This window comes from Homalodisca vitripennis, chromosome 1, assembly GCF_021130785.1.
Source record: "Homalodisca vitripennis isolate AUS2020 chromosome 1, UT_GWSS_2.1, whole genome shotgun sequence".
NCBI lineage: Eukaryota > Metazoa > Arthropoda > Insecta > Hemiptera > Cicadellidae > Homalodisca > Homalodisca vitripennis.
Window position 1 is genome coordinate 210,437,360 of NC_060207.1, and position 18,700 is coordinate 210,456,059.

General features: G+C 31.3%; 1 protein-coding gene across 1 annotated transcript in view; it reads left to right on the top strand.

Annotated features, from left to right (window-relative positions):
* The window catches only part of LOC124354752 (hemicentin-2-like), a 52,257-nt gene extending 33,780 nt beyond the window's left edge, over positions 1-18,477 (top strand). The window contains exons 7-16 of the mRNA XM_046805438.1: positions 4,269-4,423; positions 5,174-5,318; positions 6,704-6,834; positions 7,820-7,976; positions 9,411-9,701; positions 11,740-12,048; positions 13,491-13,721; positions 14,919-15,028; positions 18,041-18,161; positions 18,306-18,477. Coding sequence (XP_046661394.1) covers positions 4,269-4,423; positions 5,174-5,318; positions 6,704-6,834; positions 7,820-7,976; positions 9,411-9,701; positions 11,740-12,048; positions 13,491-13,721; positions 14,919-15,028; positions 18,041-18,154 — 1,643 coding nt within the window. The 3' untranslated portion in view covers positions 18,155-18,161; positions 18,306-18,477. The remainder of the gene's footprint in view (positions 1-4,268; positions 4,424-5,173; positions 5,319-6,703; positions 6,835-7,819; positions 7,977-9,410; positions 9,702-11,739; positions 12,049-13,490; positions 13,722-14,918; positions 15,029-18,040; positions 18,162-18,305) is intronic.
* The last annotated feature ends 223 nt before the right edge of the window (positions 18,478-18,700 follow it).

An 18,700-nucleotide genomic window follows, 5' to 3' on the forward strand; every position in this document is an offset into this window, starting at 1 on the left:
ATTTGTAGTAAAGGCGTGTAAGCTTTATTAGTATGGTATAAACATTAGTAATAGGAATGTGAGATAAAAATGATAATATGAAAACGAGAAACCACTAACAACGTAATTAACTCTGATAACATCTTTATTATTCCTTAATACTCAGCAAAAGTTAAAGGGAAATAGCAGTAAGTATCAAAAGGGAAACACTAACTTTGGTACTTTTAGACTACCACAACTATATTACAGCCAACACCACTATACTTTTAAGTTTGTACCATGTTTATTTTACCTCATCAACTTTCGGTTACGTTTCGTATCTTTCATCACCATATAATATGTATTTTCATGTTATGTTCTTAATAGATTTAACTAATGTACTTATGTACACGTTTTAATATAATATTATCATTTATAACACACAAAAAACTCTTAATACATATAATTGAAGATCTAATTTTGGTTGGTGACCTTTTTAGAGGATTATTTAAATTATGTATAACGCTTTGGGTGCAAGCATTATAATTATTTATTACTATAATTTATTTACTTGTTTCCGTTGTTAATTAAAAACAGTTTCAACTCTTCCATCTGCTTTATTAAATTCTTTAGTAGGATTCGTGGAACTGACTTTATTCTTTATTTACCGATGATTTATTAAGATTTAGGTTTAGAATCTTCATGAGCTACAGGCATATACAGGGTTATAAAAATTCTGAAGCCAGTGTGATGTAAACACGTGACAACTCGCTGTAATATTTGTTGAGGAACCCATTGTACTTCCTATACAATTTCTGGGATCATCATCATCTTCTTGCTTTTATTTATACTCTCGGTCTTGTTATCAACCCACATGAAGTAGTCAAGTGGTGACAAGTCCGGTGATCTAACAGGACACCTATAAACCCAAGAATACCAACCTATCGGTTACGGAAAACAAATTCTAAGTAGTGGCAGGCTTGTTGCATTTGGAAGCACTTTATCTTGTTTGATCCACACTTGATCATTCTGGAATTATCTTTTTTATATTTAGGTACATATCACCAGTAAGGTTACAATTAATGAAGAAGGGTCCAATAACATCTAGCCAAACGTTATTTTTCGTTTTAGTTTTTGAAGGTTGCTTGGACATTAAATACAATATCATTACATGTAAGTATCTGGATATCTATTTTACTTAAAATGTCATCGAATTTTCGATTGAAGTTATCATTGTTCAACTCGTACAAGATGAATTTGTCTTTTATTGATTTTCATCTTTTCTTACAAGCAAATCACTGAGAAATCACCATTTCCCTTAATAGAATATTAGTTGACATATGTGGGTTTTCAACATCACTTCAAGACAATGGTCTTTGTTGTGGATCACGGTGTTCCAGATTTAAAAAGTACTTCATTGTGACTGTTTTATAACAGCGGGATTTTATATAGGGTTTCTAATGGAAAACATTTTATTTAAGAAATCCTTAATTTTATGATCGAATGCTATCACCATAACCACGCATCATTAACCATGTAATACGACCCTGTTCGATTAACTGTATGTAGAAGGTCGGTAAGACAATACGCTGATGGTAATTGTTATGTATTGTCATTAATAAACGGCTGCCCCATCATAAACAACTGTTGCATTTAAAACAGCTGATTTAATAATTAACTAGTAATATAGTTCAATATTGCTTTTGTTAAGAGTTTACTCAGGAAATAGACAAGTCATGTTTACTTTACTGAGTATTATACTTTTTATATAATATTATTGAAAATATTAAGCACCTTATAAGATTTGAATAAAAAACTGACTAGGTTGGTCTAATCCCATAATTTGTGGAATATAGTTCTCCTGAATTTATGAATTCCCAATAATTATAACACTTTTGTTACGTGATATGGTTCCTAAATTAACCTTTTATTTGCTGTTATATTTTCACTTTTAATAACTTAAACATGAGAAGTCACTGAGTCGTGTGTACAATCTCAAAATTTTAGTTACTCTGAAAGGTTACTTAAGGTAAGGTTATAGGTAGGAAATTCTAAAATTAGTCCCTCAATGTGAGTGTTCCTTTGCCAAAATCCCACATTTTGGGTTTGTGAATGGAGTAGTAATAGTAGTAATATGACATAAAGGTGAGCGATATTAGTTTATCTTTTGGGAGTCAATATATCCCTTACAATATTAATAAGGGGTCTCCGAACCTGTATTAACCCTGCGTAAAATCTAAATTGCAATGTTCTGTGTTGGTTCTGACTCAATCCTGACAAAAAACATCGTACTTTGCAACCAAACAAAATTCAGAAATCCCATATTTTTGCATCTGATTTCCGAATAAATATTTTCTTCTGTACTACAGTCAAAGAATGATTGTTCCAGGAGTTGCTGTAATTTTTATTAATACTGTTACAATAAACCACATATATTTATGTCGTAAATATGTGTGTATTTGTTAATTAAGAAGTCAATGAAGTATTTTTTGTTTTATATTTTAAGTATATTAAAGTATTGAAAGGGATGTAACATCATTTCTCAACAATTATTGATTAAAAGCCTCTCAGTAATCAATGTACTTGCAACACAACATAAATTATGTTTCAGTTTCAAGAAAATTTGATGGATTTGTGTTGGGGAATGTATTGCTAAGTTATTATCAGAGAATGAATGTTAAAACAATTAAATTAGTATTTTTATATAGTCCTCATTGTCTAATAATTTTAAAATCAAATAAAAAATATTAATTTTCAGAATATGGATCTGTCTGTATCACAATCGACCTTCCAAAAATAAAAGAATAGATTGTGTATCAAATTCCAATTGATTTAAAAACTAAATTGCCTATCTGTTCTTATCAGCACACACGTCACTATTTCAAGCCATTCTTGGCATTATCTACAACATAAATGTCGTAAGGCACTGGTTCCAATAGTATTGCTTGGATCTGAATTCGTATATACACGTAAAAAACTCCCTTTGGTCATTTATGTTGTGAATTTATTATGTAAAAGTGTCTCCATTGCACTTTCTGCAAATGCACCTGAACTCCAGAACATATCGTAGAAGCCATTTCAATATTGAAACAGCACACTTTTGTAAATTCATTCAACAGGAAACTTCAGATACGCTCTGTATCATGTAAAAAGGGTGTCCTTGCAAAACTTTTCTTACAAATAACATACGATAAAGCATGTTCAGTTGGCTTATACTTCCTGCATTTCGTGTTGAAACAAATAATGCCAGTGATCAAACTTAAACGTTATTTTGTTGTTGTAGGTCTGTCTTTTTTTGTTTTTATTTTGTTTGATTGTTTTAATTCTACATCACAGTATAAAAACTCATATTAAGCATCACATTATATAGATTTTTACATTGTGCTTTTCATCCAATTTAATGGTTAGTTAATAACTATATTGACTGAGTATGGATGAATCCGCAACGGGAAATGTTCATAAAACATTTTAGATACTAGCCTAAATTTAATATGATGCAAAATACGCATATATCGGTTTCAGTGGTCAAGAAAATAAAACATTAACAAAAGTTTTATTTGCATATTTCTTGAGCTTTAATGCATTTTGAAATAACTGATCTAAATTTCCGTAACAAAGAACATGGAACGTACTATGATGGTTAACTCAAAGTTTCTGTAGCAACATTTAAGAACCCGATGCAGTAAATAGACCTAGAATTTAATTCCTCAAGAAAAATTTTAGTATTATAAACGTATAATCCTATAAATATGGTCATTGAACTATGCTACAGAATAGTTTAAGTTTTTCAAAGCAACCAATATTATTTCGCGAAACATAAAATGCATTTGGAGACCTATTAAATGTATTTTTGAATACTGTTGAAGTTTAAAATTCTATAACTACAAAGAAGGTCGTGGAGTGTTTGACGTACGTATAAGTTTTTCTTCATTGGGCAGTAATGGCAACCAATTCAACGAGATTTTTATTTTTATTATAGTTTAATAAACAACTGTGTTACTATTATTTTCTATTCGAGTTCACTTAATGATAAACTTGTGAATATTATTAACTTGTGGCAACATATTTTCTGGATGGATTTGTTTCTTAAATAATTCGTTTCGCTGATGGTCTAATATCGAGCAAAATGGATCTATATTGTTTTTAATTAGGCTGATGTAGTTCAAGCAAACTAGTCAGTGACATAATAGTTTGTACTTAAGGAAGACATCGAAAATTTATAGGTCTAGACAAGAACTTTGAACTTTGGGTTTAATATACGATTCTCATACACGTTATTCACTCCCTGATATCTGCAACATCTTTTGCAGTTGGACCATTGGATGTGAGACTCCTCGGCGACAACCTTCCGGTGGGGGCCGGCTCGGAGTACGAGGTCGCCTGCCAGACATCCGGTTCCCGCCCTCCCGCCACGCTCACCTGGTGGAAGTCTGGCGTCCCTCTTCACTTGCCGGCCAAAGAAGTGGTAAGTGGCAGTAGGCTATAAAATCAAATTTAAAAAAAAATCTTGGTCTTTTTAATAAAATAATATTATTTGGAATTGAAATGTATTAATGTAATATATAATTACAATACTTTCATTGAATTAATATTTATAGTATATGAATGTGTTAGTTCCTGCATATTTTACGAAATACGGAGATAATACTGAAGTTTGTAAAAAGTATTCAGTTCCATTTAGTTACTTAAAATATAAAGCAATATTTATAATATTGGCTTTTAAATAATTTATGAAACTAAACCGATTTTCTTACAAACCATATATCACATTTACGGACGGATTTAGTGAGTATGCAATCTGCATTTTTGTGACAGGGACTTGTGTTTACCCAATAGAGGTATTTTATTTTTAGTTTGCATAATCTCCTCTAGCTACTGCATTCATATTAGCTTTCGAGATGGTTGCATAGGAATAACAAATACTTAAGGATGAAAGAAAGAGAAAATACCAAGTTTAACAATAACCTTCATTGTCCTTGAAATAGAAAAAGCTTTTACAAGATAAAATAGCCTAAATAATACGTTTGACCCATGGAAACGAGAGACTTCGTTAAAGCACAACCCATTAGTGTATATGCTGTGATTTATATAACTTCATCTATAAGTAACAGCTTTTCCCTAAATACGTGATTATTGAACTTTTACAACATACAACTTTCTCTCTGTAATCATAGCAGTGATCCTTCCTATATACGTGACAGTGTTGTTTCTTCAGTCCAGTATAGAAGGCAACGTAACTACCAGTACGGTGAGATTGAGGCCGGGTAAGGCGGACCACGGAGCCAAACTAAGCTGCAGAGCCACAAACCCACGGGTTCCAAACAAAGCACTAGAGGCCTCCTGGACGTTGGATGTTCATTGTAAGTTTTAAAACGTACGGACATGTTTTGGCTAGTTCACAAGACATTAGAAATTAGTAACATATTATCAAACACGATCTGAGAGTACAATAAATCATAAGAAAGATCATTTAAATAAAATACGTAACAATTATTATTAATTCTGTTTCCTCCCTAAAAGAAAGTATGTAATGTATTTGGATTTAATTTTATTAACTATAGCTTTATCGGTTTAAGTAAAATATAATTTTTGCTGCTCGTGTAATGGATGAATTTATTTTTAATTTTCTATTTTTATTGGGCATATTTATTGAAGCTGAAACTATTACATTATAGCAAGAATTAAACGTTTTCCCTTGAGGCTGCGCATCTGGTATTAGGATAACGAGCTACTAAGCTGATTATTAGTTTTCAGTCTTATCTGTGGATATTAAAATATAGTAAGTACCTAACCCGATAGAGAATTTTAAAATAGTGTACAATTAATATTATCAACAATGTGTTCTTTATACCATATACTATTTCAAGTTACCATTATAGGCAATACGGAAACAATTAACACTTTTTAAGAGATTTGGACACATTTCACTGGAATGACTCACAACCGTTATAGACCTGGAATTGTGAATGAATGAATCTTTATTCCACATTTGATTCGTTTGGAAATTCAATCTGCATGAGAAATTCCAGATTTTCCTTTAGCCGAATTTGTAACGGTGATTGGTTGCACAGAATATTTTAAGCTTTGCACAGGAATAGGGCTTCCTTCCGTTTTTATAATTTTATCCCACACACATTTAATAAAAGAATGATGGTAAATTGAGACATTTCGTATTTATTTTAGGAGATAAAAATTTAAAGTAATCCAATTTGAAATACAGATACTAATCCTGAATTGAAAAAAACATACAGAAAATAAATAGCAAATGCAATGAGTAGAAAACACGACCTGTTTAGAATAGCACGTTTATTGTTCTACTTCTGGATTAGCGTTAGCGCTAGCTTTATGTTTTAATCCAGAATATGGAAGTAAAATAATTTCTTTGTATCTGTCCCTACGATATCTTGAACACTAACTGACCTAAAGATTTGATATTTTACATGAAGCTTCATATCTGCATCGAGGTTGATGATAGTACATGCCAAAAGAAATATTTTAGCTAAGCATTAGTGGAAATTTTGATATCGGTGTTAAGGGTAATACGTGGTATCGAAAAATTTTGAAGAATAAGTAAAAATACAATAAAATAAAATAAAATAAAACTAACTACAATAATTTTATATTTTAATATACGACATAATAACATATCCCGCCTATAGTGTTAATATTAGTTTGATGAATTGATTACTAGTAATTATATGCGGCTTCCTGTTGGTATTTTATAACCTCAACCTTCCATCGGCAGTTGTTCCAGAAATTGAAGTTGTCCTTGTGAGTCCAGAAGACAGTACCATGGTCAAGGAAGGGATGGCTGTGTCCCTGGAGTGTCGGGTGCGGGCCAATCCGCCTGCAGAGAAGATCACCTGGTTACATAATGTAAGTTAAATAGCATTAATCCCATTTTATAATTAGTATTTTGTTTATGACCCTTCGTCCTATTAACTTGCATTCTATTAGTTACAGAATATATGATTTATCCAAATATAAAAGCTGAGCCACCGAAAAGTGGGAGCTCGAACTGGTCTCTGTTGATTAAGAGTATCAGATAAACTGAAACAATCACCAGAACCTCAGCAAACCTTGCCCGTATTGTCACTAATGCAATCAAAGCTATTATCCAACACCAATATTAAAAAATATAGGTATATTTTTTCTGTACAAATGCTTGCAAAATATAAATATTATACATTATAATTATATTATTACATGTAATAAGTAGCCCTTAGAAAACGATGAAACTGCAGATTATTAATTAAAAATTCAACATGGAACTTTCATATAAAGAAAGGTGACGTATCAAGTGAATTTATAAAACATTTCAATCCCATTTACAATATTTGTCATAATAATAATGTTGTACATAAAAAACGCCGATGACAAATGTGGAAACTCTAATAATAGTGCCGAGATCTTAAATAAATAAAAAAATTATACGAATAAAATTTTCTAGCACGTTTGATTGTATTAGTTACATAGTAGATAAACCATGCACTCAAACGTAGTTTGCTGAGTTCCAAGGGATGATTAAAGGTAGTTTTGTAGTTCGAACATAGGGCTGCGCTACAATCTTTAATTTTTACCGTGCAAATATTTGTATACTAATGTTTGACTCATATTGTAAACTTTGTATCTAAAAATATGTACGTCCGAGCGCCCACTTTGCTGAACCCATATTTAAAGCACTAGTTATCCGTATCCGTTTTTTAGGTACTGCGTAGATAACACGTAACACAATTATTAGCGATAAACGTGTATCAAATACGAATATATTTAAATATCAATACCATTATCAAAATTAAAACATAAAACACTAATTGAAAAGTAAATGTGTGTATAGGTGTGTCATCACAGTCTTTTGCAGGGGAATCCAGTACAGACTGGGATGGACTACCAGGTGTTCTCCAACAACTCCCTGATACTGTTCTTCGTGACCAGGAAAAATAGCGGTGACTACACGTGTTGGGCTCTGAACACAGAAGGCGAAGCTAGGAGCCCACCGTTCAATCTTGATGTTAAATGTAAGGTACCATGCATTTGTGTATATTATTTATTTCCTAAGAATGGTCTCGATTTATTTGAGACTTGTTAAGATAGCTTATTAATATCTATATATATATATATATATATATATATATATATATATATATATATATATTACACCAGATTTCTTGTTAGGTTATTAAATTACTGACACTGGTTATGATAGTACGTCTTATATTTTCTTTTCATGTTGTGTATAAAGTATCAATATTCTAAATTCATTAGATCGTGAGATTGCATGCAAAAGCATTAGGTTAATTTTTGATATTTTTTAACCACTTAATCGGGAGTATTTCAATAATAGGTGGTCAGGTATTCAGTAACTATTTATGAAACCCATACATTTTTAGATATGACAAGGCAAAATCAGTAAATAAAACGTATAATGCCCTTCAGAAAGATTCTTCCCTTTTATTTGGTAATTCAAAAAAGGCCTGCACATTCTTGAAATATATATTTTATAAATGCTCAAATAAAAGTTGTTATTAACTGCTTACAGCAAATTGTTATACACGTTTCGATTCCCTTCTCTAACACAGGAAATTATATAGTAGGTTAAAAATGGATAAAAAGCCTCCTTATTGGGAAAGTTAAGTTGTTATAATTTTAACATTAAAATGTATTAACTAATAGAGACATATGTTCAAATGCACTCATAATAATCATGTTTAATACTTCAATATTTCAATTCCCAAACACAATGTGGCCATCTTTTTGTATAGAAATAAAGATAGATTTATCAAAAAATATGCTGTGTATCCCTTTTTTCTACGAATCATAAGGAGGTTATTACAATTTATATACTCGTTTCGAGGAAGAAATAATGAAAAAATATTTTATTATATTTATTTTTTCTGTCTGAAAGTTACATTTAACGAGGATTAGCCTGGGCTGACGACCGCAACGCTTTACGCTTCACGATCCGCAGCTTCACGTGAAAAGTCAACCCATATGATTGAATAAATATCGAAACTGTCTAGACAGATGACCTCTCATTCTATATTTACGGTTTCACTGGAAATACTTATTAGTTTCATTCCTTTGCTAAATCCGAGCAGTTAGTTTGGTATATCGTACAACATTCTAAAATGTGACAGATTAAATGTGCGATGTAGTTTAATATGGCTTGCAATTACGTGGTGTTTTGTAATATCCAGTGTTATTGCATGAGTTACAATAGATACAAAATAATGTAATGAATATAGTTTTATCGAATACTATAAGCAAAACAGTGTACCCTAATAACAGTAGTTGTAAGCCTCGTTATACTAGACAGTATGTGAACGGTCTGATTAAAATTGCAGTTACACCGGCCAGTATGCAATTAAGAGGAATGCAATTTTCCCCATAAAAAATACCATACAATTAATTGTGGTACCGAATAATCCTTGTAATATTTAATGCCGTTTCAGACACACCAAAGTGTAAAAGTACGAAACAACTTCTGTACGGAGCCTCCCGCCACGAGGCGGCCAACGTGAGCTGTGAGACAACAGGAAACCCTCAGCCTCGGAAGTTCTGGTGGAGGTACAATTCGTCTGTCGAAGGCAGAGACGACGTCTTCATGACGAACGGTAGCGCGGGAGTGAGCACCACCAGAGTGTCACTGTCCGGAAGTGAGGGGGAGGTTTCGCTCCTGTGTTGGGGAGAAAACGACGTAGGCAACCAAAGCATCCCTTGTTCTTTCCGAGTGGTGTTGGCAAGTACGTGTACTGAAAATATTATTATAGGAGTTTAAACATAACAGTTATAGTGTTCTAAACGATTTAATATTAAAATCAAATTTGCTGCGAATGTTATTTATTGACCGACAAATGCATAATAATAAGGATATTAGAAGATGTATGCATATACAAACAAATCAGTGAAACAAATAAATATACGAGTAATAGTTATGTGTTGGCTACTACATGTTCACTGTGAAATGGATTTAACATATCCTACCGCAAAGATTTATAAAATACTACAAATGTGTACAAACTTGAAATTTACTAACTGTTAAATATTTGAATTTATAATTTAGGTAACCATTGGTTTTTCTAGTATTTTTAAATTAATAGGTAAGGAAGAAACTTTTTTTTTACTACACAAGTATTTATCTTTGTAGTTAAAAACTACTTGTTTTATTTTGGGGTATTTAGTATCAAATGAATTAATGTGATCACTTGCATTGTATTTTACACAAGTTTATTTATCTTTTTTGTTGATGATTTTTTTTTTTATTTTGTAGATAACTTTAATCAAATGAATTTATTTTTTATCACTTTAAAATTGTTTTTAACATTAAAAAATAGCTAAAATGTCATTCATTTTAAATGGTCTGAGCTAAAAAATATTTCTGATTGGGCTTTATCCTTTTAATTGAGAAACGACATTACAACATAATAGCGTAATGTGAAACATTTGTGAAAACCAAAAACGTTGTCTATAACTAAGTAATAATTGGACCTATTTAAAGGATTTTTAAATAAGGGGTTTAATGTGTGTATGTATATATATATATATATATATATATATATATATATATTTATATATCTGAACACCTTTTAATATAAACAATGGCACTGTAAGTATAGATATTGCCCGTAAAAGTCAAAAATGGTAAAGAAAAATTCTTCTCTATCCAATAGTATAAAGCTAAAGTGTTTTGATGTAAATTTAACTTGTGAATTGTGCCCTAATCTCAGGTCTCCACCTCACTTAATATCGCAATTTTTCATTTTGTTAGTTCTAAAAAATTTAGATTTATTTTTTAAAACTGCTTTAAAATTAAATAATTAACAGAGCAGTTTATTTTAATTGATGTAAAAATACAGGATTTTATTAATGACATAACGTAAACACAGATTCTATTTTTGAAAACGAATTTTGTCAATAAATTTGTTTTCATGGGTGGCCAGATATCGAAAATGCCTAGTCGTTTAACGTATTTTACTATTGTATAATACATTATATATTTTAGTAAAACATTTTCAAACAATGATTACAACCAGTTCAAGAAGTTTAAGTAGGAAAGGAAACTCAAGACGTCATCAAGTCTTGGAGTGGAATGTTGAATGAGACGTATCACATAACCTCTGCCTCTTAAGAGTTGAGTGCTTGAAATGCTGAGCATTCTTATTCATTCAGAATTTGATCTGTTTCACAGTTTTAAACGGTACTGAATATTGTTTCTATCAACTATAACAGAGTAATTATTTGTTTACAAAATATTTGATCCACTAATGCGAGGTATTGCATGCCATTACATTAAATGGATATCAGTTTTTGAAAGTTCCCGAATTATTTAGTAACATTTTTAATATTCTATTACCGTACTGATAATAATATGTAATTTATTCTATTTTATTTATTTTTAATAGTTAATTTAAAACACATTTTATGAAAACATACACTAATTTTAACACTGAAATGTTACAAATAAATAAAGAAAATTTCAGACATTCAATATTATCAAGGTTTTACAATAACATTTTAATGTCGTATTTATTATAAGAAAAATTTAGCTATTTGATTTCTTGGCCAGGAATTTGATTTCTTGCCCATTTCGCACGCTAAATACAGATTTACTAATTTTATATGCCTTAAAATGTGTTACTAGTAGAGTAACGTATAATATATCACAAATTAAAGTATACGCCATTTGTACTGTTGCATATAGCGGTATCTATATTATTTTTTTTTAATCCCTTAGTTTATTAGTTTTCACTGGTTTAATTTGTGTGCACTCTTGTATCGCAGATAACCCAGAAACACCGTCTAACTGCAGCCTCACAGACCGTGGGGAAACCTGGGTTGCCATTCAGTGCCTTGCTGGGAGTGACGGCGGCCTACCTCAGACGTTTGTGGCCGAAGTGTCGCTGGAGGGAAGGTTGGTTGCCAATACAAGCCGTAGCGGCACCGCTGAGTTCACCGTGACCAGCCTGGAGCCAGGGGTCACCTACGGCGTCGCTGTGCGAGCGCACAATCAAAAAGGCTCCAGCGAGACTGTCACCTTCCAGGCCGCCACGACTGGCAGACTAATCACCCAGAGAAGAACAACGTCCTCAGGTTAGTTTTGCCCTATAATTATTGTTTTACATGTAATGGAGTGATAAGGTACTAATAATTTTTCTCGACGTTTTAGGCATTTTACTATAAGAGCCAGGAAGAATTGCCGCACCAGTTTGAGAGATGTGTTGTTTGGTGTCTGGCACATAAATTTATTTTTTGCTATTTTAAATATATAGACTAGTTTGTGCAGATCTTAAATGTCTTATCAGGTGGAAGAAATATCAATGGTGTCTTAGGGGTCCATTTCGGGCATAATTGTTTCCTAATAACCTAAACAAATTAAATTTTTTGCCATCGCATAGAAAGGTGATTCTTTACGCAGATGACACGACTTTCTGCGTTAAACCAAAAAGTAGTTAAATCTTTTAAATAAATAAAATATTTTTATTCAATATATGTTTATCTTCTTTTATTCAAGGACTTTCAGAGCTGAATGTAAGGGAAAATAGGCAATACAATGTCATAAATGTTTGATGTTACAAACAAGAAAATGAGAAATTATATGTCATTATAATACCTACGTATTCAATGGCTTAGCTGTCAAGTATATTTCCAACGGTGCAGTGTAGCGGTTACAACCGTTATCGTAAGATAACCGGATAAAACAACGTCGAGCGTGGCTACTGCTTGGATAAGTGACTACTGAGCGATGCTGTCCAAGCAGATCAACTGCCCGACCGTTGGTTGTGGTTTGGAAGTCACCTTTAAGCCATTTGTTCCCAGGTTGTGATAGAGAGGGCTTAGAGGGCTCCCTTAAATATTTAACTCCATTAAATTGGAGGTTTATTATCATAATCTAATAGTTTTTGCAAGCATTGTTCAGTATTATTTAAAAGATCCAAATATTTACAGATTTCTGGGAGTTACTTTTAGACATACTTTGGTTTTGTTTTCTGAATTTGATTTGCGCTTGGCATATGATGTGCTGGATTGTATAAAATTAAAACTGGCAAAGATTATTTTTCTCTTTATATTTGCATGATGTAGAATTCAATATGAGATATAAATTGACAAAATTATATGAAAATGGGTATAATAATTCTTGGAATTAACTTCATAAAATAAAATATCAAGTTCAACCTTGTTTTAAATAAAATCCTATTAATGTGTTAAGTTTCACTGGTAACAGAGCCATGGGTATATAGACATTATTGGATTTTCTGGGATATTTTGTTACACACAATATCTGATAAAAAATAGATACAACGTTTAGTTTGAGTCTAAATGAAATAATAAGTAAACATATTCTACATTATACATTGTATAGGTGAATTATCTAGATAATTAGTATTACATGTCATATGAATTATATAAAAGTATAATGCTAAACTTATGTACGTTGTCAGTTCTTACTTGAAATATAGAGGTTAAAAGTATAAGTCTTATTAAGTACTCATAGTTAATTGAGTACAATTCTGTACAAATTATACTATTTGTAGAATCTTCATCGGGTAATGTTGATTCAACACTGCTTCTGGGAATAATATCCTTCGTGTCCTGCATCCTGGCCGTGGGAGCGCTCGTTGGGGCAGTCCTGCTGTGTAGGAGACTACACCAGAGATCGCCGCAACTTTCCCCAGAACAGAAGAAGATAGAACAGATGACCGTGGCCGAGTCCTGCACTTTATCAGACGATGACAGAAATCCTGATGTTGTTCCGTGCAGTAATGGTACGTGTATAATACATATATAGAACCGATAGAGCGATACATTAAACCTGGACTTTATGTATGTATGCACTTACAGCCATAAGCCATTCATATGTTTTGTCATTCCCCTTTTTTATGAAACATGAAGGAACAATAAGGTTGTAACATTTACAAACTATTAAGAACATAGCTAAGCAGTCATCCCCGTAGATCACAAATTATGACGTAATTTAATAAAATATTAAGTACACGATAAGCCACGGTATATGCTAAATTTAATCTAGTGTCTTTGAAACAAATTCAGCTGTTATCGAACTGGAATCGAAACTATTAATTCATACATGTTGTATAAACAGACTAATTAACTACATTTAAGTAGACTCAGGTCTCCTTAGTTAATACAAACATTTATCTCCTTTTATATTATTTAACTATTTAAAAAACTAATTATAATTTCAATCAATGTAATAAAATCCACTCAAAGGACATACAGTTTCATATTACTTAATTAATAATCGTATCGAAAAAAGTGTTATGTAACAATGGCTACTGACAATAATTTGTTTTTGTTTTTAAATCCCTCCCGGTAATAATTTTCTGCTATTGGAATTCTCCTGTTATTAAATATGACGAAATTCAACCCTTTGGTATTCTATAGTTATGATATTAATATGTCACGAAAGAGGGATTAGTTACGTTTAATAAGTACAAAACTCAACGTTTATTTCCAGTATAATTAATAATTTCTTTCTACATGTACACCTTAAAGACTAGCACGATGTACGAAGTTAACAGGAAACATGCAGAACATCGTGTGGAATCAACACTAGTAGTTCTTTGAAAGTTAAGCCAGATCGTACTTGTTTCTTTTACTACTTCGGCACCTTTCTCAGAAGTTTATTCTACAATCCCTTTATTCTTATGCCTACTACAGGTACGAGTATCTCTTCATTTGATAATAAGAAAGCGAATGATTTACTATCTTATTTTACAAAACAGTGTATGAAACGGGTTATAATTAAGAAGTGATTTGTTTGGTAAATAGGCATAAGGCATTTTGACTCAGTATTGAATCCGGATGCAGATTAATAATTGGTAATAGGTAATAAGATATATGATTATAAATACAATTTTTAACTAGAACACAATAAAGTGTTGAACTTCAAATATTTAAAATAAATCATATGAGGATATTAAAATATTTTAATTAAATTGCAGAAATGACAGTTCTGGAAGTAAAAGGAGAAGTCCCCCTCAAGGAAACCCTAATGTGGGAATCTCAACTCGTACTTAACTCAGTGCCAGTCCACCTCGCCAACACTCAAACTGTAAGTTCATTCATTGGAAATATTTAGATTATTCAAATATTTTCAGTAATGTAATCATACAGAAATACATACTGTTGTTTTGATACAATGTTTCATATAGAAACTGTGGGTTATGTAGTAATTACCACACTGTTCCTATTAACAACTGGTGCTATAATGAATTCATTTGAAAAAAATACTACAAAACAACTGTTCCCTTTAATTTAACCGTGGTTAACTAACATTAATAAAAATAGTACAAACCTTAATATAAACACACACAGACATCAAGTTTTATTGAATTCATCTAGCAGGAATATGTGCCTAGTAACATAATGATTTTGAATGGTACTGTAACTATTATAACATTTCAAATGCCAAAATACTACGCTGTATGATATTCTTTAGTATAGATGGGTAAAAAAGTGAAGAGGATATCTCATTGACGAGGACATCGTACTTAATATTTTGAAACATATTTTCAAGTTAATTTTACGAACCGCAATGGAAGCCATTACACGAAATCCGATTCGATTCAAACTATCCTGAAATATTAAATACTGCTAGACTTAACAAAATATTTTATTGTAGAATGTATTAGTAGAAGATTGCGTAATAAAACACAATATGTCATATGTTATAAACGGTTTATTTCGTTACGTTGCTTCTACCTAATAATTTAATATTTTAATGTTTTCTTTATACGGGTATTTTTAATTTAGTAAACATATGTAATTTATTTGAGAACTGAATTTAGTGTTATAGCCTCATAATTATTGGAGTTTTCTGAACGAAATAATGTATAATGTACACTGAATGCTTGCATATTCTTTCCTAAGAGCGCTTCTGTAATTATTGTGGTAACATGTTTACAAAGTGAAATATATTATTCTATACTTAAATTTTGTTTTGCAATTTTTTGTTTAATACGCAACTTACTCAATCCGACATATAAACACTCTTTTCGACGCACATGCCAAAATATAAGTTAAATCAGTTATATATCATATCAAACTATTATAAATTTTAAATATAAAAATTGTATGAAATTTTTGATTAAGCAAAACTGCAACGTCATTAGTATAATAATATGCGTCATGGAACAACAATAAAACTGTAATATGATAACAAACATATCGTCATGACCAAAGTGATTTATTTATATATTTTTAAAATACTGCTCACTGGTATTAGTACAAAATCGAGTGTGTACCCTTTAGTCTTTTCCCCTCAGAAAAATTAAAATCTAGTTTTTCTTTTATTTTATCCTGGCATTTACCTACGTTTTGCAGGAAATTCCGTTAAAAAACGGGATCACATGAACACGTAATTTTTAAGTGCCATTGCAAACAATCCTATAAAACTTAATAGACAGTATATTTAAATCTTGATTCCATTTAGAATTAAGTTTAAAAATATGCCCTATCATGAAGTCGGAGAGTGAAACTGTTGTAGAAACACCTTTGAAATATCTCGAATTATTCTCCAATATTTAATGAGATTCAATTGAACAACTTGAACAATTTCTGGAATAATTTATCTATTATAGGCTATTGATGTATTTGGCGTAACCAGAAGAGAAAATACAGTCGAAATCAATAGCTTTTTAGTTTATACATTTAAGAGGTAGTACATTATGACATTTACCCGGTTCATAAAAACCCAGATTAAAACAAACCCAGACAAAGGAAAGGTTCTGCACGTAACATATCATTTGAAAGTGTACCTGACTGTGACAGATGAATAACATACATTTACCCTCACCCGTTGAAATGTGAATAAATTATTATATTTATTATTCTTGACTTTATTGAGGTGACATAAACACATTTACTGTTTGCTGATTAAGTCGAAATGAGAGGTTTTAAGGCCTTTCAGGACCCTAACAATATCCACCTAATTTTTCTGAACAATCAGTGCTGTAGTATATTACGTGAATGAGTTACACACAAACACAGAGACACCATTAGATTTGTATATAATAGTATATAGATGATGACGTGAGTGGTATGAGTAGTTCAGATCACCTGTTTTATACATTGGCTTGACTGAAGATTAGGTTTACCACGCGGGAACCCATCGCAAATGCTTGAGTATTTTGACGAACTGTTATTATCGTCTACCTTGACACGTTCATCTTCATGTCGTGATAAGTTTTATAAATTACTTTTCTGTATGCTAGACCAAATCTTTTAATGGGTTTTGAAGAAGAGAATATATACCAGTCCTTTAAACGTACGTAATATTCTTTTTGTTATAATAATGGCGAGTGGCCGAAAACATATTTTGTTAGTTTATTATTTACCATGAATTCTTTATTTATTTCATTTAAAATTTATTTTAATTATTACTTTATTAAAATTTCACATAACGAACAATACACTTTTACTGTTTGATTCTATTTTAACAATTATGAATGGTATATTTGAATTAAAATCAATACCAATATAACAATCACCTGTAGATTATATTCAAAGTTTGGTTTGTTCACTTGGAAAGTATTTAAACAAACTGTTGTATGCGCCATTATATCCAGTAAATATTGTATCGTATTATTATATTTTGTTTCCCAGTAAATATCAGCGAGTTTTACGAATTACCCCTATTCATCCATCAAACATTAGCCTCTTTGTTTTATTTTTATTAAAATAAAGTATTACTAAATTATGAGGTTTTATTAAATAATTGGTTTATTATAATATTCTTTTTTATGATAATTGTAATGATTTTTGCTTAATTTTTCTCCAATAAAGTTTTGATTATATTAAACAAAGATATTAAAATATGGCAAAGGTAACTTGATTTTGGGCTTAAGAGGAGAAGTTTATCTTTCTACTTAAATACGAGCACTTGATGGTTATGCTGGGAAGATAAAGTCAACCACGATGAAAAGGACGAATGACAGGTGGAATATTAGAGTGTGCATGATGAGCTGACAAGGAATCTGTTCCAAAATCGCCCACAGGAACGTTGAGACCAAGACCTCACAGAATGTATACCAGGCATGATGTCATGTTCTTGCTTATATTGCAGGTGCCTTGCATGCAGACCTGGGGCGTGGTGGGCTGGGAAGGAAGCTGTCCCAACATCGCCCAGAGACACGCTGAGACCCAGACTCCACAAAATGTTCTGGAAAGTGTCGTATAGATTTGAGGTTAGTATGTTTATGGTTGGAACTAAGATGTGATTGTACGTTTCCAATTTCAGTTTATCAGTAAACAGACATAGTTATAAAAAAATTCATATGTATAAGAAAAATAGATTTTACTTGTTAATTAAATAACTTATTACTTTTCAGGATCTATTCCGGAGAACTCCGAAGTATCAAACATGTGTTACCATAAAACTACCTAAGGACTAAGGACATGATAATTTTGGCTGGTGGATCGTTTTACGTTATTGTTTTAAACATCGCCAACAGATTTTTGTAATATTTGTACTTCTGTATTGAAATGTAAATAAAAGTATTTTCTGAGCATTATTCTGAAGTTTTAATTTCTTTGTCCTTGTTAACACGCATTTAATGAGTCTATAGTTTATAAAACTAGGTTTTCCATCGATGTAACCTTCATACTAATACAACCATATTAGTATATTTTAATTGGTTTCTTTAAACAGTATGAACTTAATTTGCATGATATAAAACATTTGACAAAATTGTTTAGTGCATATTTTGGCCTGACACGCGAAATA